Source organism: Tremella mesenterica (genome assembly GCF_000271645.1).
Source record: "Tremella mesenterica DSM 1558 unplaced genomic scaffold TREMEscaffold_14, whole genome shotgun sequence".
NCBI classification, from domain to species: Eukaryota; Fungi; Basidiomycota; class Tremellomycetes; order Tremellales; family Tremellaceae; genus Tremella; species Tremella mesenterica.
Window position 1 is genome coordinate 97,147 of NW_006711238.1, and position 24,999 is coordinate 122,145.

The 24,999-nt window shown below is 46.1% G+C and overlaps 7 protein-coding genes across 7 annotated transcripts; 4 read left to right on the plus strand and 3 right to left on the minus strand.

The window, feature by feature from the left end:
* Positions 1-4,778: 4,778 nt before the first annotated feature.
* On the minus strand, positions 4,779-5,243 carry TREMEDRAFT_65305 (uncharacterized protein; the record flags this gene model as incomplete). Its single annotated transcript, XM_007007505.1, has 2 exons — positions 4,779-5,054; positions 5,100-5,243. The coding sequence occupies 2 exons, from the start codon at positions 5,241-5,243 to the stop codon at positions 4,779-4,781; spliced, it is 420 nt and encodes a 139-aa protein (XP_007007567.1).
* Positions 5,244-6,283: 1,040 nt separating this feature from the next.
* Positions 6,284-6,910, minus strand: TREMEDRAFT_65306 (uncharacterized protein; the record flags this gene model as incomplete). The annotated part of the gene is made up of 2 exons (XM_007007506.1): positions 6,284-6,468; positions 6,691-6,910. The coding sequence occupies 2 exons, from the start codon at positions 6,908-6,910 to the stop codon at positions 6,284-6,286; spliced, it is 405 nt and encodes a 134-aa protein (XP_007007568.1).
* Positions 6,911-14,570: 7,660 nt separating this feature from the next.
* Positions 14,571-15,418, minus strand: TREMEDRAFT_65308 (uncharacterized protein; the record flags this gene model as incomplete). The annotated part of the gene is made up of 3 exons (XM_007007507.1): positions 14,571-14,653; positions 14,758-14,913; positions 15,247-15,418. 3 exons carry the CDS (start codon positions 15,416-15,418, stop codon positions 14,571-14,573), a joined length of 411 nt encoding a protein of 136 aa, XP_007007569.1.
* Positions 15,419-15,707: 289 nt separating this feature from the next.
* On the plus strand, positions 15,708-16,535 carry TREMEDRAFT_65309 (uncharacterized protein; the record flags this gene model as incomplete). The annotated part of the gene is made up of 3 exons (XM_007007508.1): positions 15,708-16,078; positions 16,129-16,145; positions 16,168-16,535. The coding sequence occupies 3 exons, from the start codon at positions 15,708-15,710 to the stop codon at positions 16,533-16,535; spliced, it is 756 nt and encodes a 251-aa protein (XP_007007570.1).
* Positions 16,536-17,587: 1,052 nt separating this feature from the next.
* Positions 17,588-18,085, plus strand: TREMEDRAFT_65310 (uncharacterized protein; the record flags this gene model as incomplete). Its single annotated transcript, XM_007007509.1, has 2 exons — positions 17,588-17,645; positions 17,757-18,085. 2 exons carry the CDS (start codon positions 17,588-17,590, stop codon positions 18,083-18,085), a joined length of 387 nt encoding a protein of 128 aa, XP_007007571.1.
* Positions 18,086-18,910: 825 nt separating this feature from the next.
* TREMEDRAFT_74704 (uncharacterized protein) lies at positions 18,911-20,970 on the plus strand. Its single transcript, XM_007007584.1, has 3 exons — positions 18,911-19,008; positions 19,105-19,765; positions 20,029-20,970. Exons 2-3 carry the CDS (start codon positions 19,583-19,585, stop codon positions 20,776-20,778), a joined length of 933 nt encoding a protein of 310 aa, XP_007007646.1. The 5' UTR covers positions 18,911-19,008; positions 19,105-19,582; the 3' UTR covers positions 20,779-20,970.
* Positions 20,971-21,279: 309 nt separating this feature from the next.
* Positions 21,280-24,409, plus strand: TREMEDRAFT_34949 (uncharacterized protein; the record flags this gene model as incomplete). Its single annotated transcript, XM_007007438.1, has 6 exons — positions 21,280-21,511; positions 21,704-21,768; positions 22,007-22,041; positions 22,094-22,260; positions 22,545-23,343; positions 23,503-24,409. The coding sequence occupies 6 exons, from the start codon at positions 21,280-21,282 to the stop codon at positions 24,407-24,409; spliced, it is 2,205 nt and encodes a 734-aa protein (XP_007007500.1).
* Positions 24,410-24,999: the final 590 nt, after the last annotated feature.

Here is a 24,999-nt window from a genome sequence, read left to right on the forward strand (position 1 = left end):
ATCGAACTTGCCCCTTTCGAGGTGAGTAGCTGTTGGTTCTGTCGGTCAGCTTTGATCATAGCCAGTTCTTCCCTTAATGCATTTTGTTCCTTTTGTTGTATTGTCATAATGGCTAATAATTGTGACAACTGCTGCGATAATTCATTCAGCGGATCTGGGGTAGTGGTGGTAGAAGTGAGGTCATGTGAAATGGTACTTCTCGAAGAACTTGTTGGTATTTCTTCCTCTGGGACCAGCCCTTGTTCCAACTCCTCTCTTTCTGGTATCATTTTCCTCGCTTTCCCTCTGGTGAGCATGCAGTACTCTCCAATTCGACCCAAGGTGCGTGAGGCTGATTCTTCAACTTGTAACGGTACTGGAAACACGATGGCTAGGTCGCAGGTTGGGTCGAACTCGATGGATGTCTCGTGGAAGTCTAGGGGCTCTGGTGCTAATGGATCGTGTCTCCTCTGCAATCGATGTAGCCAAAGAATGATATTGAAGAATCAGCAAAGTTGGTACTTTGCTGATTGTACTATATACTGTCTACGGATATCCTCGTCCTTGTCCTCTTCCTGCTGCAAGCGTCTACGTACATACTCGGACAGGTGAAAAACCGCTTTGAGCAAACCCAGTGGGGAAAATCTCGAAAGGGGAAAACCCGTCCCTACCTACTGCAGCACTGCCTCCAACTCCCGCTTTTCTCTGTCCTAATCCGTCGAACTCGATAGAGTCCTCTCGATTCGTTGTTACCCCGTAACAACCGTACTTCTGCTCCCATTGTCCCTACTTAGCCTAACTCCGTCTAACTTCACCGTACCTCTGCTCCCATTGTCCCTACTTAGCCTAACTCCGTCTAACTTCGCCGTACTTCTGCTCCCATTGTCCCTACTTAGCCTAACTCCGTCTAACTTCGCCGTACTTCTGCTCCCTTATGCTCCAGACCCCGGTATACCTTATTCTCACACTGTACTTTGCCGTAGTTGGTCTCAGATGTCCTGAGTTACGTGTAGAGTGAGGAGGTTAAGGCGTGATAGGGGTTTTGATGGTCAAAGGAGGGTTGTTGCTGGTGGGATAATTGAGGTGTCACGGCGTAGTTCGTGACAAGGACACAACAGAAGCGAATCAGAGTTCACAAGAAACGACGACCCACCGAGTCAGTTTCAACTCCATGACAGTGGAACCCGTTTTATCCTTCCCCAATTCCGATATGGGCTCTCCAGTAACCAAAGACCCACACAAGCTCATCACTATTCCCATTGTCGTGCTCAGTAATAAGCAAGTCCCAACGCGGGCCATGGTAGACAGCGGTGCTACAGTGGACTTCGTAGACGAAGGATTCGTGGCCAAATTCGGATTCAAACCTATTAAAAAAGCTATACCGGAACAACTCCAATTACCAGACGGCACTACTTGCCTTCTGACGAAGGAGATACATTTTCGGGTACTACTAGGCGAAGGTTTCAAACCCTATGAGGCTACCTTCATGGTCACGAAGATCCACCCAGCACCAATCGTACTAGGCATGACCTTCTTGAATAAAATGAACCCGATTATCAATTGGACTTCCCGAGTTTTGTTACCTCGGCCGTCCACATTAGATAACGGCATTCAGCAATTAAACATCATCAGTCCCAAATTGTTTAATCAACATAACGGTCCAGAGGACATAAAGGGTGCGCTATACGCAAGGGCTGTACCAGAAATCAGCACAAACCCAACAGACATTGTACCACCCGAATACTGGAAGTTTCTTGACGTATTCTCAAAAGGAGATGCTGATAAACTTCCTGAACATGGACCATTCGATCATCGTATTCCCATCATGGAAGGGAAAACACCCACTTTCGGACCCATTTACTCCCTGTGAGCAATTGAACAAGACGCTCTCCGGAAATATCTAGAGGAGAACCTTTCCAAAGGGTTCATTACGCCATCCGAGAGCCCGGCAGGTGCGCCTATTCTTTTTGTTAAAAAGAAAGACGGGAGCCTCCGTTTGTGTGTCGACTACCGTCAACTAAATGAAATTACCGTCAAGAACCGCTACCCATTGCCCCTAATCGGCGACCTTTTGGACCAACTAAAGAATGCAAAGATCTACTCCAAAATTGATCTTCGAGGGGCCTGTAACCTACTGCGAATAGCAGAAGGAGATGAATGGAAAACAGCATTTAGAACGCGGTTTGGCCTATTTGAATATAGGGTTATGCCGTTTGGACTCACAAATGCGCCAGCCTCTTTCCAACACCTAATGAACCATACATTTCGCAACATGCTAGATTGCTCGGTGATCATCTACTTAGATGACATCTTGATCTACTCCCCGGATGTCAGGACTCACATCAAGGACGTCACAAAAGTCCTTGAACGACTCCGTCAGCATAAGCTCTATGCTAAACATGATAAATGCGAGTTTCATGTTGACCGTGTCGAATTTCTCGGATACGTGATCAAACCTGGAGGAGTCGAGATGGAACCCAAAAAGGAGGTAACAGTGGCGGAATGGCCAACTCCAAAATCGGTCAAGGACGTTCAATCCTTTCTAGGCTTCGTCAATTTCTACCGGCGGTTTATCAGAAACTTTGCACATATTGCCAAGCCTCTTCATGACCTTACACGAGCGGGGATAGTATTCTCCTGGGATGAACCATGCGAAGAAGCTTTCCGAGAACTCAAAAAGAAAGTTGAATCAGGGCCCGTCTTACGTCATTTTGACCCCGATTTGCCCTGCGTAGTGGAGACCGATGCTTCCAACTACGCACTTGGAGCTATTCTTTCACAGAGAGAGAATGATGTACTACGCCCCGTCGCTTTTGCTTCAAGGAGCATGATTCCAGCAGCACTCAACTACCCGGTCTCAGAAAAAGAGCTCTTAGCAATTGTGTATGCTTTTAAAGAATGGCGACAATACCTAGAAGGAACCCAAACACCGGTCATAGTTTACACAGATCATCAAAGCTTACAGGTTTTCTTAACCACCAAACAACTTACTTGACGACAAGCAAGGTGGTACGAATTCCTCTCAGAGTTTAACTTCACTATCCATTACAGACCCGGAAAGCAGTCAACGAAACCAGACGCTTTGTCCTGCCAAGCGGACTACAGACCATCGGATAGTAAACAGTCATCTCTGTCTTCCGAACTGAACCCATTCAACAACCAACAACTCCTCTCCAGTGAGCAATTGCTATCTGCCATGGACCGGGAGCCTAAGAAAACTAGTTGTGTTGATGAGGAAGAGGATCGAGAAGAAATATTACAGAACGAGCATGGCTCTAAGCATGCCGGTCACACAGGTCGGAGGCTGACATACAAGCGGATCATTCGCTATTGGTGGTGGCCGGGAATGAAGGAGGATATTCGGAAATATTGTCAGGAATGCGAAGTGTGTCAACGTACAAAAGCAAGACGACAAGCCCCAGCCGGGTTACTCATCCCACTCGACGTTCCCGGAGCCCCCTGGTCGGAAATCACTTGCGACTTTATCGGTCCCCTCCCACGCTCCAAGGATTTCAACGCCATCTTGGTAGTAGTAGATTGCCTAACAAAGATGGCAGTCTTTATACCTACAGTTACCACATTATTGCCAGAAGATTTCGCAGAACTGTTTGTTGAAAAGATCTATACTAGATTCGGAATCCCTGATTTGATCGTCTCGGACCGAGGTAGCATATTTGTTTCTAGGTTTTGGAAAACCTTAACTACATTATTGGGAACAGATTTGAGGTATTCAACCGCCTATCACCCCCAAACCGACGGCGAAACAGAGAGAATCAATCAATGGCTCGAGCAATACCTTCACGTATATGTCAATATGGAACAGGAAAATTGGAGTTTGCTTTTACATTTTGCAGAACTCTGCTACAACACGAACTACCATAGCTCAATCCAGATGTCCCCACTTTCTGCTTACTCAGGCAGGGAATACCGAACCGACATGATGCAACCCATTTTTGACAAGGCCACTGACGTACCGTCTCCACCCGCAATCGCACGGGTTAGTGCTCTAGGAAGATTACAGGAAAGGCTGAAGGAAAACCTTCGAAAAGCTCAGAAATCGTATAAACATCAGTACGACAAGGGAAGAAGGACAACCAGTTTCGTAAAGGGGGAAAAGGTTTGGATAGACAGCAGGAATCTCAGAACCCTAAGGCCGATGAAGAAATTGGACAACAAATACATCGGTCCCTTCAAGGTCCTAAAGAAAATCAATGACAATGCTTACAAAGTTGATTTACCCCCACATATGATTGTGAATGGGATCCATTCAGTTTTTAATGTTAAGCTATTATCAAAGGTTCAAGGGGATATTCAAAATCCGCAGCCAGCAATGGTCGCGTTACGAGAAGAACCGCAAGATTCAGAAAAAGACACTTACGAAATCGATAGGGTTCTTGCAAAAAGAACAATAAGGGTCTCCGGAAAAGGAAAGAAGGAGGTTCAACTGAAAATCAAATGGGTTGGCTACCCAATTGAAGAAGCTACTTGGCAACCCATGGATTCAATTAGTGGTAATCCTAAAGTTAAGGAATACTTGAAGATCTGCGAAATGCGCAGAGCCGTTGCCGAAAATGTGAACAAGGATTTCGTTCCCATTTTGCCGGCTAAAAGGCAAAGAAAACTGACCGAACGGTCACGTTTTTTGGAACACTGTTAGGTTTCCGAACACACCAAGAACATAACATACTTTGGCAAGACAGAAAAGGGATTTCATGTTTCACAAAATCTTTCTTGATACTCTACAAATTTGTTTCTCCAAAATAGATTTCATTATACACACGCTTCACCGCTCTAGCAGGCTATTTGGAGGAGTTCCATCGTACCAGCCCGTCGTCATCCATCTGAGGCAAATCCTCACGCCCCTTTCCCTTCCTAGTCTTAGCCTTTTTTGCCCTGGGCGTAGACAAAGTCCCAGCGGGCAAAGGCTCAACGGTCCTCTTCACTGCAGTCCAAGGAGGTTCAAATTGCCAGGAACCAACAGCGATACTATCGTCCAAGCGATACGATGACCACTTTCCGAAAGGACAACCGGGCACTCGTTCATCTTCACCCTGTATTTTTGCACCGTCAACAGCCTATTCCGTTAGCGGAAAGCACTTGCTGAAGATAGAACAGCCTACCAGGGCGACCTTCTCCACTTCAGCATACGCTGTATCCACATGTTCAAAATTGTGATTGGGATGCCCCTGCAAATGACTCCCCGCCTCGGCCAAGTGGGCTAAAGCCAAATCAAGGGGGGGAGATAGGGAAGAGAACTGGGCCATTGTGTCACGGTCCTGTCCTTGACAGACCTCAATGGATCAAAGACAGGTGGACTGCAACTGTTTAATTAGCTTGGACAACGACGGTTAGTATGTTGTCCGTGGTCTTGTGATGTGGTCGGACGGCTAAAGTGACTTGCAAAGGATCTGGGCAGGTCGAGATGACGGTGACGGTTTGTGTGATGGTGTGGACAGGGGTAATGATGATGAGCGATATGTCAGATGTAAGTAGTATGTCAAGAAGAGGTCTTTTGTGAGTGGCAAATAATATTTTGATCCTTGAGAAAAAGAAACTACAAAATAGATACACGCAATTTATATACTTTTCGAAAACCCCCTCACCCAATAATCAGTACGATTCTCGTATAATGGAGCCACCTGATAATCAGATGACAATTGTACGCGAATCACCTGATATCATGCATTATCGTGTGATAATCACCTGATATCATGCATTATCGTGTGATAATCACCTGATAATTGGTGTATTAGCTGACACTGGTGATAGTCAGGTGAGAATCATACGAGAATCAGGTGATAATATGGTGGATCAGGTGAGAGTCAGGTGAAAATCCCTGACTCAGATGATAGTCAGATGACACTCAGGTGACAGTCCCTGAATCAGGTGATTTGGGGCACGACTTGGTAGAGTCGTGACACATCGAGAGTTCCAACTGGGACCTAGGTCCGACCCGGGAATCCACGCATAGATTGCAGGTACCCCTTTCAATGAGACACCAAAAGCAACTTCCCGGTCAGCAATTACCCCTCACTGAAAAAGTGTGATGGGCTTACTGTCCTCCAATCCACACTTTAGGTGACCCCAAAAACCTTACACTTGGGACCAGGCAATGCCACTTATTCATCTTCGAGGACCACCTTCCCTTTCTCTCTTTCAACATCTCCGAACAATTTGAGCAGGGTATAGACAAACGACCAATAATCCCGCCTTTTATTTTCAAAAGGTCTATAATCGGTTTGACCTTTTCCTTGGTTGACGCGGCTTTCAAATTGGACCACAATTTTAGGTACTTCAGAAATCCCTACCCCCCAATTAGCGTTTTCGGAAGGGGGATGGAGATAAACTTTACCTGGGCGGTTGGACTTTCGATCTTAAATGGAACAATTTCGACATCACGATACGCATTCTGATGACCCCCCTCTTTAGGAACCACAACCTCACCATCCTCAATGTAACGAGGGGGCACCGAATCAGAAACACCCTTGCCTGCGGATCGCACTGTCACGAACTACGTCGTGACACCTCGATTATTGTTGATAAGTAATGCCACATAACTACGACTCGAAACTGTTTATAGATACGATTCCATCCGTAGTCTTCGATGTGATTCTTACTATCATTGTAATCGTACTCGTCGTACACATTCAAACAGATTAAAAGTCTCAGTACCTCTGGATATAGTGAAGATATCACACCGATCGTACGCACTCGAACGTGCATACGAACCGACCCGACGAGACATCGGGAACCGTACGACGAACCGTACACGAAGCACCGTACTGGTGTAGTAGAATAAGGACAGTCCAGCTTCGGTTGTGACGTAGACGTCGCCTCGTAGACGTATAAAATCCAGTCCGTGCTGGTGGCGTACACAGTAGAGGCCTCTGGTGTACGTCTTGTGTACGATAAGTCCTCTACGAGAGTCCATTATTGTAATACGATTCATAAGCTGAAATACAAAGCACGATGTCTCACAATCGTTCGACTACGATTGGTCTTGAATCCGTTCCCGTACTATCGAGTCAAAGCAACTACTTCGATTGGAAACTTGCCATAGAAAACTATCTCCTTATCCATGGATGTCTTGGGATAATTGAAGGTACGGATGTCGAACCGTACCGTCCACCTACGATTGCTCGTACGGTTCGAGCAGGCTCAGTCGTACCTACAGCTGAGGAGACTATCACCCACACCTCACTCGACTCAGATGATGAAGAGCGCTGGGAATCGTGGTGTAAACGCGAACTTCAAGCTCAAGGTGCGATCATGAGCAAAGTTGAACGCGGTTTGCTCATTGATCTACGATCTCTTTGAACCGCATACGAAATGTGGACATTCCTTGCAACAGATATGCAACTACAGACACCCGAACATCGTACGGATGTCGAACGCAAGCTACGAATGCTTATGCTCAAGTCAAACCCTACGGATACGGAGATGACACAACACCTACAGAAATTTAACCTACTCTGGCTTGAAGCTGAAGAGTCAGGATGCAAGTTCTCAGCTGATACTCGTGCGCTCTGGTTCCTCAATTCGCTTCCTCGAAGCGACTTCAAAGTCATGCAATCTCTCTACATTAATCTCCCTACGAGTTCGAAGACGTGGGCCGAACTTCGACGCTTGTATCAAGTCGAAGTCGCAGATCGTGCACGACTCATTACTCCTACAATGTCTGCTCAGATCAATAATACAAGTGCGGATCATGCGCATTCGCATACGGATACGCATGCGAATACGGATTGGGTTAAGACAGCAGAGTGTCACTATTGTCATAAGAAGGGACATCTTAAAAAGGAATGTAGGAAGAGGATTAGGGATGAGCAGAAGGGAAAATTGAAGGGATCGAAGGGAAAATCGAAGGGGTCGAAGCCACAAGTCAATACAACACAATCGACCACGACTACAACAAACGAAGGCTCTTCGAACCCTACGATTGATCCATTCTGGGCTGCTGCTATCAGTCTTACCGAGCCAACCGTACAGTACGTAGGCTCGAAGCTCGTACCCGAATTCCTCCTTGACAGTGGAGCTACCCACCATCTCACACCTGATCGTACGATTCTCTCGAACATCGTACGACTCGACACGGCTATCACGTTCGGTCTTGCGGATACTACGACCAAGGTTCATGTATATGAAAAGGGAGACATTCTACTACGACTCCCCTCTGGTCAAACCGTACGGATCACAGACGTATACCTTACGAACGTCGCACGACAGAATATCCTATCCGCAGGTACGCTCAAAGCTCGTGGGTGGGACGTAGACTTCGTAAAGGGCGAAATTTGTAAAGGAAAGGAGATTGTTACGATACGAGAACATGGTGTCCTCCCATATGTAAAAATGGGGGAGCTCGTACCCAAGACTACGGGTACGATCAGTTCGACAACTTGTATTGGACCACTACAAACCGAACACAATCGACTTGGTCATATAGGTCGTAATCGTATTATCGAGCTCGCACAAGCGGGGGAGCTACGATACAGTGCGGATGAGTTGAAGGCAGACTCGTGGCGTACGGATAGCTGCGCGGTTTGTCAAGAACAGAAGAACACTCGACTTCCAAAGAAGGATGTCAGTCCGCATGGAACTCGTAATTGCGAAATCATACATTCAGATATCTCTGGACCCCTACGACCTTCGGCGCAAGGTGCGACATACATCATTACGATGTACGATGACTACTCGAAGGTCAATCGAGTAGTGACCGCACCGAACCGACAGCATGTCGTATTCTACCTTAAGGAGTTTGTCGCAAAGATCAAACGACAACTCGGTGGAACCGTACGATTCCTTCGTACGGATGGAGGTACCGAATACGCAGGATTGCAAGCACGACAATGGTATGCAGAGAAAGGTATCATACACCAGATCTCTCCACGCTACACACCTGAACTCAATGGTGTAGCTGAGCGCTTCAATCGTACTCTCAAAGAGATGGCTAGTTCGATGCTATCTTCGGCTTCCCTCGATCATTCGTATTGGGATTATGCTGTACGATACGCATCCGTAATGATGATGAAGACAAATACGAGTGCGGACGGTACAAATGCGTGGTTCACACTCACAGGTCGTAAGCCAGGCCTAGAGAAAGCTTTCATGTTTGGTGAACTCGTATACGTACAGATACCGATCGAAGTACGTGGCAAGTCGCAGCTTGACTTCCACAAAGGAGAACTAGCAAGAGTCTTAGGACAAGAGGAAGGTATGAGTGGTTGGATCGTACAATACAAATCGAATGGTTCGATCGTGGTTAGTCGTGATGTGCAAAGCGCACAGGAATACATTCGACCTTCGGTCACAGTACAAGATCGTGTTCCCGTACCGGTCGTACCAAATACGAATACAACTACAGTCACTACAACACTTCCTGATCCCCTCCCTGCACCTGTACCTACGACACCAGTACGACCTGATTCACCTGAATCCGTACACGATTCCGTACACGAATCTACTCCAATCGTAGAGAATCCTTCGAATACGATCCCTGCGGAATTGCCTGCTACAACTGCAGAAAATACACCTGTTGAAGCTATTGAAGATACTACTGCTGAAGAACCTACAACTACTCCTACGGTTCAACAGCCTGCACCAATCGCATGGGTCGTACCGCAACCCACTCGTACAAGCGAACGAATTAGAGATCGTATGAGCGTACAAGGTACACTCTCTGCAGTGACCTGGTTCCCTGTTCAAGCTTCGCACTATGGTCTAGCCAGTGAAGTTGCAATGATACTCGCAATCGAAGGAAGTGATGTCGTACCACAGACTGTGGGGGAGGCTCTTTGTAGTCCGCGAAGTACGGATTGGAAGATCGCAATGACTCGCAAACTCGACAATATCAAGTCGAAGGATACATGGAAGGAGACTACACTTCCGCAAGGTCATAAAGCTATTGTTTCAAGATGGGTCTTTGCAATAAAGAAGGATGCAGATGGGAAGATCCTCAAGTACAAAGCTCAACTCGTAGCGAAGGGATTTTCGCAACAACCTGGTATAGATTACAAAGAGACGTACGCACCGGTAAGTCGTATGGTCAGTCTACGAATCGTACTCACGATCGCTGCATCGTACGATCTCGTAACACATCAAGCAGATGTCGAAGGAGCTTATCTCAATGGTGTACTTGAAGAAGAAATCTACATGAGATACCCAGAAGGTATGGCTCGAGCTCCTGGGTGTAATACCTTACGATTGTACAAGTCACTGTACGTTTCATGAATGACACTATCAAATAATGACTTGTCATAATCACAAGTTCAAACCTCCACTCTCATATCTTCCTCTGCTCTCAAGCCTATCAGGCGTAAACTCCAAGTCTATCTTTCCTCTGCTCTCAAGCCTATTAGGCATCAACCCCAAGACTATCTTTCCTGTGCTCTCATGCCTGACAGGCATAAGCCCCAAGTACTTCTCTAGTTTCTCTTTCCTCTGTTCTGATGCCTTGTAAGGCATAATCTCTTAGTCTCTTGTTCTCGCAGCTCTTCTATGTTCTGCATAGTTCCTCATAGTTCCTCATCGACCACCTTCGACAAAGTCACCGACTTCCGGCGCATCACATAGGATATCATAGTAGGACGTAGGTAAACGCAGATATGGCATCGTAGGATATCAGTGGTAATCGGTGGGATGCATGGCAATGCATGCAGGACAGTGCAGAACGGTTCAGAGCGCTCGTATTCCGCAGGTCTGCACGAGCCTCTTGGAAAAGGCTGATTTTAGTATTTAAACCCTATCTAGTGCTGTAGTTTTCTTCTTCAGCAATGTATCTTTTCAATTCCCTTACCCTCGTTTGATAAGTCACTCAGTAGGTTCTAACCCAACCTCTCAAACCCTCAGTACCTAAGGCAGTCACCAAGGTCCACGAGCCAGAGACTAAACCCCTCAGTTCCCAAGGCAGTCCTTTGCTACCGCAGTCTACCCGCAGGCGTGACAGTACGGTCTCAAGCAGTCTGCACGAGTTTGGTGGATCGAACTCGGTAATGCGCTTGCAACATACGGATTTGTACGACTCGAATCAGATTGGGGAATGTACTACAAGGCATCTAAAGGTTCAGATGGTCCTATTATCGTACTCGCATATGTGGACGACCTCATAATCGCAGCGCGAACTCGAGACGTGATCATACGACTCATGCGATTCCTCAAGTCGAAGTGGACAATGACAGAAATGGGGGAGATGAAGCAGATACTAGGGCTCAAGGTAGTTCGTGATCGTACGAACCGTACAATTCACCTATCGCAACCAGCGTACATCGAATGTGCAGCTGCGGAGAACTCAGTTGCGATTCGAGCCTACGGTACTCCCCTCCCACAACATGTAGAGGATCTCTACACCACTTCGACACCGCTCGAAGCTACGACTCCATATCTCAAGATCATTGGATCATTGATGTGGATCGCAAGTTCGACACGACCTGACATATGCTTTGCGACACGGTATCTTGCTCGATTCTCTGCCAAGCCAACTGAAACGCATCTCGCACTTGCGAAACGCGTAATGTCGTATCTCGTACATACGAAAGACTACGTTCTCAAGCTTGGGGGAGAACCATATTGTCAGGATCACGGGTACCTATAGACGGGTTCCTCAAGAGTCGTACGCAGAAGTCGTACTTTACCTACCCGTCCCCGTACTCCGTCTGCCCGTTCCCGTCCCCGTCTCACTAATCCCGCTACGGCGTCCTCCGTTCTCCTGTCCTACCTAATCAATTACTTCTTTACCATGCTATACTTTTCCTTCATCTCCGTGTCCCTCATCTATCTCCGTCTTCCTTCGCTCTTACACCCCATATCGCTTTCCACATTTACTCCATAGATTCGGTATCACTCCGCTCCCTTTTTAGTATATAGAAACACCCCTTTTTTGTAGATGTCTTGTCGAATGTATTTTCTCGTCACTTAGCAAATCTTTTGCCACTTGATCTCATCGACTTATAGTCTCTTTGATCCACTACATCACTAGACTATAAACTACATCACTAGGTTTGTTCCCTACGAGGCCCTATAGCCAAAGCTCATAGATGCAGACTATTTTCAACGTCTGGTCCTGACACATATCAACTCGAAGGATGGGTTGATGCGGATTTCGCTGGTTGTACGGAAACACGAAAGTCTACGACTGGCTATCTATTCAAGTTCTGTAATAGTTCGATTCAATGGCAATCTCAAAGACAAGCTACGATCGCGCAGTCTACGATGGATGCGGAGTATATTGCAACCGCAGAAGCTGCTCGTGAAGCCATATGGATACGAAGTCTATTGACTGAACTCGGTTTCAAGCAAGTCACAACACGACTTAATTGCGATAATCAAAGTGCGATACGACTCGCACACAATCCTGGTACGCATGCTCGATCGAAGCATATAGACGTACGACATCATTACATTCGTGAGAAGATATACAATGGTGAATTGAAACTCGAATACGTACGATCCGAATTGCAAGACTCGGATTTCCTTACGACGATCCTACCAAGAGAACCACACGAAAAGAACTGTCTTTGAGTTCGACTCGTACACAATTCAACACCACACTCTATATCCCTTCTCACCTCCCTCACTCATCTTGTCAATTCGGATCACGATCTACATGATTCGAACTCGACATCGCTCGAATCGTACGACGCATAGAGCGTCATACCGAACACTTCGTACTGTGCACACGAGATTTCCTGGTTTGCTCGTGATTCATGCCTTTTCATCCCGTACGTCCAGGTCTGCGATAGAGATCCCATTGGGTTACGATACGATCTTATTAGTTGGTTTAGAACATGTTAGTTTGTCTATTGGAGTTAGTGTCATTAGGGGGAGTGTTGATAAGTAATGCCACATAACTACGACTCGAAACTGTTTATAGATACGATACCATCCGTAGTCTTCGATGTGATTCTTACTATCATCGTAATCGTACTCGTCGTACACATGGGAACAATTATTCCACCAACAATGACCCTCCTTTGACCATCAAAACCCCTATCACGTCTTAACCTCTTTACTCTACACGTAACTCAGGACATCGGAGACCAACTAAGGCGAAGTACAACGGGAGAATAAGATATACGGGGGCCTGGAGCATAGGGACAACGAAGTATGGCAAAGTTAGACGGAGTTAGGCTAAGTAGGGACAAAGGGAGCAGAAGTGCGGCGATGTTAGGCGGGGTTAGTCGAAGGACGGCCGGGACTCGGGGAAGTTGGACGAAGTGCGTTGAAGTATGTCTAAGCGCGAGAGGGTTGGGTGAAGATCTAGGAGGAGTAAATAATATTAGCTGAGAAGATTGCTGAAGTTCTTCAGCGATCCTTGATTGTTGTCAGTAGTGAAAGATTGATAGAGATAGCTACATACAAATTAAGATACATCGCCATCAGAGAAAAACCCCAGTTAGAGTAACTACGTCAAAGTACGCCGTAGTTACACTCCTTTCGACGTCTGCGCCCTCCTGGTTGGGTGAGACATCGACTTAGAAGCGTCAAGTTAGCCGAGGTTCGTCGACCGTCGGTCAGTTAGAGAGAAGTGTTTGATGGCCGTGACACGCGCCAACGGAGTATGATATGCGACCGTGCTTCGAGGACTTGGACCATGTTCAACGGGATTCTGGATAGGCACACCGCTAAACAAGGGCCCAGTACCGGTATCCTTGTCACCCTGCGGAAAACTTCGACTTTGTCTTTCCAAGGGACAGGAGAGGGATTAGTATCTTCGGAACACCCTTGAGGCAAATCATCTGGGCCTGTGACCGGTAATTGATTCTACCACCGAAAAGAATATCGTCAGCCACAAATTATCGATTTTAGAAGACTGCTCACAGGAGTACAAGGAGGAAATCAAGGACGAGGAACATCAGGACTACCAGTTTCAGACATGGTGATTCGCCAAAAGATATTCTAGAAAAGGATTCAGCAAAGGTAGAATGGATGTTAGCAGAAGAAAGTGACAAGGTAAAAGGACAAAGAAGAGAAGAGGATACTGGAAAGTGGATCTTGAGATCAGAGAGTATGTGATACTGAAGTACATGTCATAATCTAGGCGGTTCTCTCGATCACATCACACACCCTCGCTACCATCATCTCTATCCTCACTACCATCATTTCAATCAAAAAGTGCCAAATGCTACACTCAATTCAGTGGAGTTTTGTTTTTCAACAGGACTACAGGACGTCAAGGCGACCTCTATTGACGGGGGAGAGTAATGTCAGGATCACGGGTACCTATAGTCGTGTGCCTCAAGAGTCGTACGCAGAAGTTGTACTCCACCTACCCGTTCCCGTCCCCGTCTCACTATTCCCGCTACGGCATCCTCCGTTCTCCTGTCCTACCTAATCGTCATTATTTCACCATGCTATACTTTTCCTTCATCTCCGTGCCCCTCATCTATCACCGTCTTCCTTTGGTCTATCACCCCATATAGTTTTCCATCTTTATTCCGTAGATTTTGGTATCACTCCGCTCCCTTTTTAGTATATAGAAGCAGCCCTTTTTGGTAGATGTCTTGTTGAATGTATTTTCTTGTCATTTAGCAAATCCTTTGCCACTTGATCTCATCGACTTATAGTCTCTTCGATCCACTACATCACTAAACTATAAACTACATCACTAGGTCTGTTCCCTGCAAGGCCCTATAGCCATAGCTCATAGACGCAGACAATTTCCAACGTCTGGTCCTGACAACTTGGAGAGAGTCATAGCCGCGCTCTCATTATGCAAGGATATCTAGATCCACTGATATGCACATCTCTTGACATATGCCAAAATGCACCAAACATGGGGCTCACCGCCTTCTTTTGTAAGGACAAACTCCATATCAGAGGCCACTAAGTCGTGTTCGGAAGCTACCTGGCCATCAGATTTCTCCTCCTTACCAATAGTCGAAGCGACACAGTCATCGGAGAGGACGGACATAGACCCATCAGAAGCTGGACCAGCTCCCGCTACCCCACAGCTTCAGGAGTTTCCACCACACCCAAGCAGAAGACTCGACAGGGGAAAAGTTGTGATTCTGACCAGCCAACCAGCTGAAAGTAAGGACTTAGAATAGTGATGATTAGAGATTGCAATGGCATAGGAATGATGGGTGATGGTGACCCTACATTGCAGTTTCAAACGATACATACTAACAATTGAGTCCCTACCCGCTGAGGGCACAAGAGCTGTCTGTCCCATTAGAAGCCAATACTTGATACTCTATGGAGGAAAGCGAACGGGAGCAAGTCGGCGAGAGGGAGGAAACCAATTTCTTTCGAGAACGTCATATCACCACTTACCTCCCATCTTCTGTCTCAATCTTCCACCGCGGCATCTACTGAAAGAGGATACAGACAGAGAGCTTAGACTGGTCACACGGCACCATTCATCCGGTAGAGACACGGCCTCGACCTTCACCAAATAGTCAGAAGGGTGGTCCGTGCACTGCCGCCGAGGCCGTGCGCACGTCATTTTTCCTTCCCACCGGAAATATTCTTCTCATGACGTATGTTAAGGACACGGCCGGAGATGTTCACCGTATGCTAATCAGTGAAAGCAAGTTGAGAGGAGCTATAAGGGTGCACAGCTTGTCCTTTCTCCCTCTAGAAGCTTGGATCTCTCATTTTCAAGGCAGTGCATCCTGTGTGAAGGGAGTGTTCATGTGTGGAGGTTAGGGAGGTCTATATAATGAGCACCCCCAGAACTCTGAGTCTGGCCAGAGATATATTTATTGATAAACAGTGGATTCACAACAATCATCATGCTATCTGAAAGCGCTACAACTGAAGGCAAGAAGGTTCTTGCTGAGCTGAACAACTCATTTGCTGAGTATGGGGGTCCTGTGTATCTTGTGATCAACAATCTGGATTCAGGAAACCAAGAGGCAGTTTGTGTGAGTGAAGGTCCACAGGGTCAACATGATTACACCTGGTCACATCTGTCAAACATACCCGTTGATGCTGTCTGTCCAGACCCTGTGATCAGGAGTGCTGCCCCAACTTGGACACTATCAAGATTGAGGGACTTTCCAGGCATGGAGGAGTACAAGCACAAATACCCCCCAATGCCATTGAGGGACTTCAACTCCGGTGATTCTACTGACAGGTCTGAAACCGGTCAAGAACCCTTGCTGTAAGTTGACACCTTCTACACTAAGATTGATATCCCTACTATCAAACCAGTACTCCCCCTATGCAAAGTCATGAAGCTGATCCACATAGGGAGCACCCAAGCCCTTGCTGCCAAAACTCACGACTCAGAGGCGGAGGAGCGCATGGGAGAATTCTTCCACTACCTCCGAGAATGGGATTTGTATGACGTCGTGATTGCTACCTTCCTGAACAGTGACAAAGACAACAGTGACAAAGACAACAGTGACAAAGACGATAAAGACAAGAAGTGGACGGTAAGAAGGGCAGGGGCCAAAAAAAACAGGTCTACTACCCTTCACAGACCCCCAACCGGACTTGACTATAGTCAGACCATACAAGTCTATCCACCAAAGGGAGTTAAGACTGATCCGATCTCCATGTCTGGGAAAGATGTTGAGCAGTACCTTTCTCAAACATCAAGGAACCAGGAAGTCTGAAATTCTCACCTGGAGGCAACACGCCCGGAAGCTTAAACAACAAGGGCAGCGCCCGCCTGAGGTGTATCCTGGTACAAGGATGACTCAGCAGGTAGTGTACTTTTGACTGATGATGGAACGGAGGTAAGAGAAGACCTTATACGCGATGCATGGAATCATGGTGAGCAGCAATGTCAAAACATTTGATCCGACTTTGGGTCTCGTTTGAGGTCTGGTTCAAGATCAGACCCTCAAGTCGTTTGCGACCCAGTTGGTAGGACTGAGAGTAGTCCTATGCCTACTGATCTCTGTATCATCAAAGGGAACCCGGGGATGGTAAGAGATAGGGTTGAGACCAAACCCTACCTCATGGCTGTACTTTCTTCTACACCTAACATCTGTATACTCTTCTGCTGTGTAGGGGATACTATCACCGTACGCAGAGAACGTCTAAATATAGTCATATCCCTACCGATGGTCCTGAAGATGATCCCTCTGCCGCAAAGAAAGATGAGTCCGATGTAACCACACATAGCACACACTGAAAACACACATGGCGTCATTCATAGAGTTTAAGTACGTTGTCATGGGTATCCTCACTATCCGACATCCTAGCTTATTGAGTTAAGGTTTCTTGATTACCTTCTCCCCTGTCATGAGACAATCTTTCAACCCATTCGGACCATCAAAGAGTGTGGTGTTGAGTTGGGGATCCCTTCCATTCCTCCGTTTGGTACATACGAACTCGTGACGCCATCAAAGAACGGCGAGTTGCCTGGGGAGCCGTGCGCCCCTTCTCCATCCTCTCTTTCAGATGTTCTCATGCCACTGAGATGTGTGGGAAAGAAGATGACAAAACTTCCCCGAGACATAGCATTCCCTTTCTCCTTCTCAATAAAAGCTTCTCATAGTGATAAGGCAGTGTAGGTTGAAGTTGACTGACACTGACCCCGGATGGCAAATCTACGACATATATGTATTCCGAACCCACCCCCTCAGACAACAACACGATCGTCGGCATCTATCGTCTCATTCCATAAAACCATCAAACATACATACCAACTAAGTAAAACATGTCAAATTCCAAGTTGACACCTGGAAGCGACGCCGCAAAAGCGCTTGTTTTGATAGGTGAGCTGGTACAGAGCGCAAGTAGACACCCGGACTGGTCATCCATCACCAATACATTTAACCCTCCTGGTTTCTTTGAGCCATGGGTGGTAAAAGTCAATATTGGGAAAGGTAAGACGACTTTCAACGTCTTACCAGCTTCGGAAGTTAATTCGGATGAAACCGAACAAGTATTCCGGACCACGGTGCCCAACATGACAATAAGTATGGAGAGTGTCAATCAGGCTATAGAAGAAATCGCACCAACCGGGCCATACTTTCGAGGTTTTCTGCCAGGCGATGCCATTCGTCGTATATTGAGTGTCTCTCGGAGTCCTCAACAGACTCAGAATGATTGGTCTCGTGCGGAAAGTGAGACGGCCTTGCCTTACTCTGAAGAAAATTATGGAGGAGTAATCGCTATTGACTTGATGATTGAAGAGGTCTCCGAACTATCATAGGAGGATGCAGCTGACTTCTTGGCCTTGTTGGGGAATCTCGAGAGCAACGTCGATGGCATGAACGGCAGTGAAGAGGTCGAGGTTGATCATCCACCGGAGTAGACTGAATCGGCTTGAAAAACAATGAGCCTGGTGATTGATAGGATGGAGAGCTGATAGATGCATGGAAGGGACGTGAGAGTTACGATGGAAGTGACTGAATGCATTTCGACGTTTTGATTGGTGGCTTCTCAATGACTAAATTCAGCATCAAAGGAGGAAATCGCCACAGTGCCACAGTGCCACAGTGCCACAGTGCCACACTGCCTCTGACAGGGGCTAACGGCGGGAGTAGCCGGCGCTGAGCTGAAGCTTGTTTCCCCTCCACTTGCAGGTTACATGTCACAACAAGGTCACGGATCACGGTGAAACGTTAGGCTGTTTGGACTGAGGGATGAGGGAGGGATGGATGGAGACGCGTTCAAACAAAGAGGTTGTTCCATGCTACATGCTACATAAAGTCTCCATCCTTATCGCCCTTTGTTCCGGCTGCCATCACCTTTGAGCGTATCATCCATCATCCCCCCCGGACCAATCACCATCAACTCTTACTCGCCACTCACACCCGGATAGGACGGCGATCTCATCAACACGGGTAAGTTTTGGTTATCGGTACATAGCTTCGGTAGGTCAAAAAAGGAAGCGGAGCGAGATCACCCGAAATCCGACTCTTTTTTTCAACATCAATCCCGTCTCATCTTTCCTACCCCCTCCTTTTCCCTCATCACTTTTCGCCGTCTTCCTTTTCCTGTTTCTCTCTCTCTCTCTCTTTCCTTCCCCCCTTCTTTTACCACCCTCCACCCTTCATCTTTTCACCTGAGGGGATTCAACGAATAGGAGACAGAAGAGTAGTATCGACACTTACCATGGTGTCAATCTGAAACGTGAGTAAAAAATCCATATCCCTCGTCCCATGGTTAGCTTGTCCATGTTACAAAAGGAACAAAAACAACACTAGTCGTGGCCACTGACGTATTCAGTTCATCTCAACTCCGCGTCTACAACTCGACCATTCTACAACGAGTAAATAGTAACATCTAGGACCAGCCGCTAGCCGACAGAGAGAGCAAGGTGTTTTAAAGAGACGATCATGTTGCTGGATAATTGAACCTCCCCCTCACCCCACCCCATCATTCCCCCACGACGACAACATCACGCTCCACATTGACGACACATCATCAAACGCCCCACTCACCCACGAGCTCACACCCTTCACTCTTACCGCATATCTATTCGACTGTCGATAGCAAACGTCGTCATTTCGCCACTATTTCCATTTTCTCTCAGAGTCAAACAAGTCTTTCATCGCCATCCTAAAAGAGTAAAGCCACGCCACGCCTGACGCTGTCACACCACTTGCAATCGTGACCGATCGAGTCAATCTTCCAAATTCATTCTCCCACAGTATAAAAGGTCGTCAATATCGCGTCGACTTTTTATCATCTTTCTCATTTCAAAATGAACCTCTCTATCCCAGTCATGCCTTCATTACCTCAACGACCAACTCTCAGATCATGCTTGTCCCCTCCTCGTGCTCCATCACAGGAATCAATGAGCTCGGCTTGTTCTTCTCGCTCAACATCATTTTCTTCTGTCAAATCTGTGAGATGGCAGGAACAGCCAGAAGGGGAGCCAGTGACTGTGAGTTTATCTCCCATTTCTTCCTAACCTGTCCGTTCTTGTCCATACGGTTTCATGTCCCACCGCGCCTTGCTTCACTTCGCCCCTCACCATTGACCTTCATCGCGTCTCATCCCCGTTCCCCCTTTCACCACTGGAGCTCATGATCGGACGCAACTTCGTCACCTTTCCCTCTCTCGCCACCGCACTCGCTCTCTCTCGCTCATACTTGCCGTCGTTGAAGTCACGTATTTTACGCGGGTGACCAGAACTAATAATCTCAGGCATACCACCCTACATGGTCCAAGGCGGAATACGATCGCACTCCTCTCGATCCACCTTCTGACGCTGAACGTAATTGCGTTTTTCCCGAACGCGACGCTCGTTGTATACGCCTCGACATCCCTTCTTCTCCCACTTCACCTTCTTCCCCAGTCTTCCCATCTTTCTCTCACAGTCGTTCCACACCTCAAACCCCTCATCCGGGGATGATCATGGCTCAATTACCAATCACATTCGAGGATGACGCTATCGAGTCAACCCCAGATACACCCATAGCACGTCAGATGAACCCCCAACAATATACTTCTTCTGAATCACCGGACGAATGTGATGATGGAGATAGTGACTGGGAAGAATGTATGGCAAGAAGGAGAATGATGTTTGCCAGTATGTGTGGTGCCAAACTTCCTCAACCGGAATTCGATGGTTATAGAAGTATGTCTACAGCTTTATCGGAGATGTTACATAGTATGGACGTTCAAAAGTGGGGTGAGAGGGATGATCATGTTATTGAAAATGATGATAATGATCATGGAGAGGAACAAGGAGAGAATAGTAAAGTGGATGGGTTGAGAAATCTGGAAGGATACTATGGTGATGTGGAAACTCACACGCCTAGTTTATCTTCAGCGGAGAGTAGTGAAGAAGAGTGTGTTTTGGAGAGTCCGAAGTTGAACTCAAGAGGTACCGATCATCGTGGTGGGTGCGGAAGAGATGATGTAGGGAAGTCAGGATTGATTGGGGTTTTGTAAGATGAGTTCTGGTGGTGTCATGGAGATAGATGTCTTGGGTATGGGAGTCTCTTTGGGATAGATGAGATGGTGGGAAGTCACCTTTAGATTTAGTTTGGAGAAAGATATATGGTGACTGATTCAATCATGTGTGTAGCTTGATTTACTTTCCAACAGAATAGTACGATTTTATGAATGTCACGACTTTTGCTTGTTGTCTTTTGCCCAAGTTGATTTATCCCATTTGTATCCCTCGACGTAAGTCTGGGTACGAGTGGACTATATGTACTTCAAGTATGTAGTAGTCTGGTCATTGTGACATGTGACAGAAGTTAAAGTTGCGCACAAAGCTAAATGTCTTTGACTTTCTTTCCTCCGTTCTCCATCTCCATCTCTCCCTCCCACTTTCCTCTCTCTCCCCATCATTCACTTTGTCAATCAATGTGCACATATCTACCTATCTGAGCTACATACATACTACACCTTGATAGCCCATCTGAATCCGTTCATTCATCCTTCACCATGACCCACTCAATCACTTCAACCGCCCCGACCAATCCACCCGGCTCGACATCTTATTACAAACCCCCAATCTTCTCTCTCCCACACGAAATCATCTCCACAATTCTTACTCATATTCCGGATCGATACAAAAACCGCACTGTCAAGTCGTTAGAACTAGCTCTACCAGGGTACACTGTAACGAGTAAGGAGAAATATGGATGTGTGGTCCTTGAATCGATCCATTCGATACGTCAGATCACTCTTGAAAGGGCCAGAAATGATCAGAATACAGATAGTGCGGCAAGAACACAAGACCATGACGCTTCTGAGTTGAGGAATCTCAACGAGAGGGAAGATGACAGGCAGGAGATTATATTTGGAGGGACTAGGGAGAACAAAGGTTCCATTTTCGCTGAAAAAAGATCAAGGATTGAAGTAAGAGAAGAGATTAGGAAATTGTGGAGAGAGATGAAAAATGAAGGTGAATGGGTCAAGACATTTGGGTTGGTGAGTTCTTTTAGGACTTTCTACTACCTCACTGTCTATTCTATGATTATAGACCAATCGATTATCTTCCATCTTATACCTTTATGGACTACCTGAAGATTATCCTTCACTTCCTCCTCATAGGGCACATCATCATCGTTTCCTTTCTATTCGATGATCTACCTAGATTGATGTTGGCCTACCTGGAGACTGTGTGATTATGGGATTCTATCGATAAATGGGTTCAGCTGATAAATAGGAATCATGGCAATGTGATCCTGACCTTTTAAACAAGTAAGCAAATATAAGTTGCGTAAAATCGGGGTCATTGAACACTGACTGAAAGTGCTCTACGATGCTGTCCCAACATCGACATGATAATGCTTAATATCGGAACTGATTTCGGACCTGATCATCTGGCTGAAATGTTTCAAGAACCTAGAAATTTGAGGAGGATGGAACTTCGGTTTAGGTTATATGTGGAGAGAGCTACTTATTTACAGTTTTTGTCTGGTACGTCTGAGTATTTTGTTTCTCATTCATACCTCTGCTCATGACACTGTACATCTTCCATATTCCCTATCGCGCTATTCAAGTGCTTCATTGTGCCTTTTATTTTACTCACTATGAGATTCCCTCTTCTTCACGTTGTTTCCCCCTCCTGTTCTCTTCGTCCTCTCAACATCTGTAACGATCCTAATCACCCGAGTCATATTGAAAATGGTTGCGACTGAATACATCCCTTGTCGGGATGCTTTTTTTGAGCTTGATTTCCTATTGTACAGTGCTAAGTCCAGGAATCTACTTCGACACCGCCATAGAGGTTTTATCTCGTTGGCCCGCTTGCCCCAGTTTCACCCACTTATCTCTCGTCGAAGATCCCCCTCCGCGCCAGAACTCATCTCATACCGATTCATCTTCACTCGTCACTTCTCTCACTGACCTGACACTTGACCCATCACCCATCCTCAAGCCTGATGATCGGAGCACGAATCCGTCAAATTCTTCTACCGGTCTGGGAGCGAAGAGTATTACCACCTCTTCTCAACACACCTTTCTCCCAACAAAAACCAACTCGAATTCTGAAACTTATACCGGTCACGGTCCCATTCCTTATCTCTCCGAAAGACTCGCATGGGTAAAACCTGATTCTTTCGCCCAGCCTATCGTATTTTTCAACTTTAAATGTCTCTCCCTTCTCGGTTCTTCACCCATCGCATCTAATCTCACTCATCTTCGTCTTCGAATCCCCTCAAGAGACCTAGCACCTGTACTCATTTCTCAAACTCAACCCGTTTTCCCTTCCTTACGATATCTAGATATCTCTACCACCAACATGCGTCTAGGTACGACTTTGATCAAACTTCTCAAAAGTCATCCTTTCTTAGAACATTTGGTCTTGGACAGAGTAAATCTGTTCGGCTTCAAAGCTCGTGAGAAAGGTGCGGAGATGTGTGCGGAATTGGCGGGATGTATCATCAGCGCGTGTGTACAAAGAGGGAAAGAGAAAGATCAAGAAATTGCTGCTTGGGATTTTGCAGAACGATCTAGAATCGCAGCGGTCGAAGCTAGGATTAGAGCTGAATCTTCCAGACGGTCAACCAACTTGAATGTTTCGTCATCCTCTTCTCCGTCTGCTACAGCAAGGCACTCAGGTCAAGTTTCAGCTCAACCTGACGATCACGACCAAGATGAGGTTGATAATGAGACAGAAAATGAAGAGGAAGATGGTTCAAGCGACGATGCCACAATTAGGAGAAATGAAGAAGAGGAGAATGCAAGATTAGAACGTGAACGTTTATTAGCAGTGGCAAGATCAAGAAGGGGACATCGATCAGCCGCTCAATCAACTTTTTCATTACGAGATCGTCCGCTCAGAACCAACACCATATCTCAATCACAATCACAAATACAAGTACCTCCAAGTGATAGGATATACATCGTTTTACCTCCTTTACCAAGTATGAAATCCATTTCCATTGGTGGAGAAGCACAAGGTGTAGCAACGGTCAAAGTTAAACACTGGGAAAGTTCATTTCAAGAAGAATGGAGATTAGGTTTAGAGCGATTATTGAACTGGGCTATACATCAAGGTGAAAGGTATGAAAGAGCTATGAAGCAAGTGAGAGAGTATGAAAAGATTATCTCTTCGACGAAGGGAAGTGGGAATGGGAATGGTAAACAAAAAAACAAAGACAAGGGGAAAGGGTTGAAACCAAGGATGAACGTGAGATTGTTTAGATTTCCATTTCCAGGAGAATTCGATGCCGATCAGAAGAACAAAATCTTCGCACACGATGAAAGAAATGACGATAGAGTGTCTAGAGTTGAAAATGATATCAATGAGATTAAGATTGAAAATAAAGAGAAGATAGAGTTGGAAATTCCATTAAAAGGTCTGATCGAAATAAATCCAATAGAAAAAGAATATCTTGAACCTTATCGTCTTTATCTTTCTCAAGCTCAATTATATCAAAGTGATACTTTACAAGGTATATCAACTAAACCGAAATGCGTTTTGTGTACTGTACCGGATTGCGAAGGACCGCTGAGGAGAGGCGCGGAAGGTGAAAGATTAGATGGGAGAGGTGGGATGGAAGGGAAACATGTGGTTGGTTGTGGACATGAAATAGGTAGAAAAGTTTGGGGATGGGGAGAGTAGGTTAAGATTCATCTTTACGTTCTACTCCCTATTGGATCGTGATCTCTTTTGTGTCTTTTTTGGTTGGAAGGTGTTGCAATGTTGATGATAAGATATCTGGATGAGGAAATATCATAATCATGTAGCTATTATCATGTACATGATCAACGAACACAATAGTTTCAAACATTATATCAGTATCACGTAAGATGCAAGCTACCTGACCAGTGAATGTAATCGTCGATTTTCAGTCATTATACCACATACTTGGAAATGAGATGCATGTCTAGAACGTCAGGTTTCTTACGTGTATCAAGAGCGCACCATGGCGTGGGAAAAAATAACGTTTGGACTTGGTAGATATGATGCTGGTAAATGAAAGGCTGATAAATGGGACGGTCTGACATTGCCTCAGAATGGGAGAGAAAGATTGATAGACAGATGTCGTTCTTGTATCTTGTGAGTGGGGTGATATGATGATAGAGTCGTGTCGATATGAAACCAAACAAAACGTAGGGAAGGCTGATCAGATTGAAATTGGATCGAGGTTGGATGAGTGGCGACAAGAAAATGTATACCGTGATTTTGAGTAAAGAAGATGTTGCCGCGAG

Coding starts and splice junctions, on each gene's coding strand:
- TREMEDRAFT_74704 (XM_007007584.1), top strand. CDS start 19,583: ATGAACCTCTCTATCCCAGTCATGCCTTCATTACCTCAACGACCAACT. Junction 19,766..20,028: donor CAGAAGGGGAGCCAGTGACT/GTGAGTTTATCT, acceptor TAATAATCTCAG/GCATACCACCCTACATGGTC.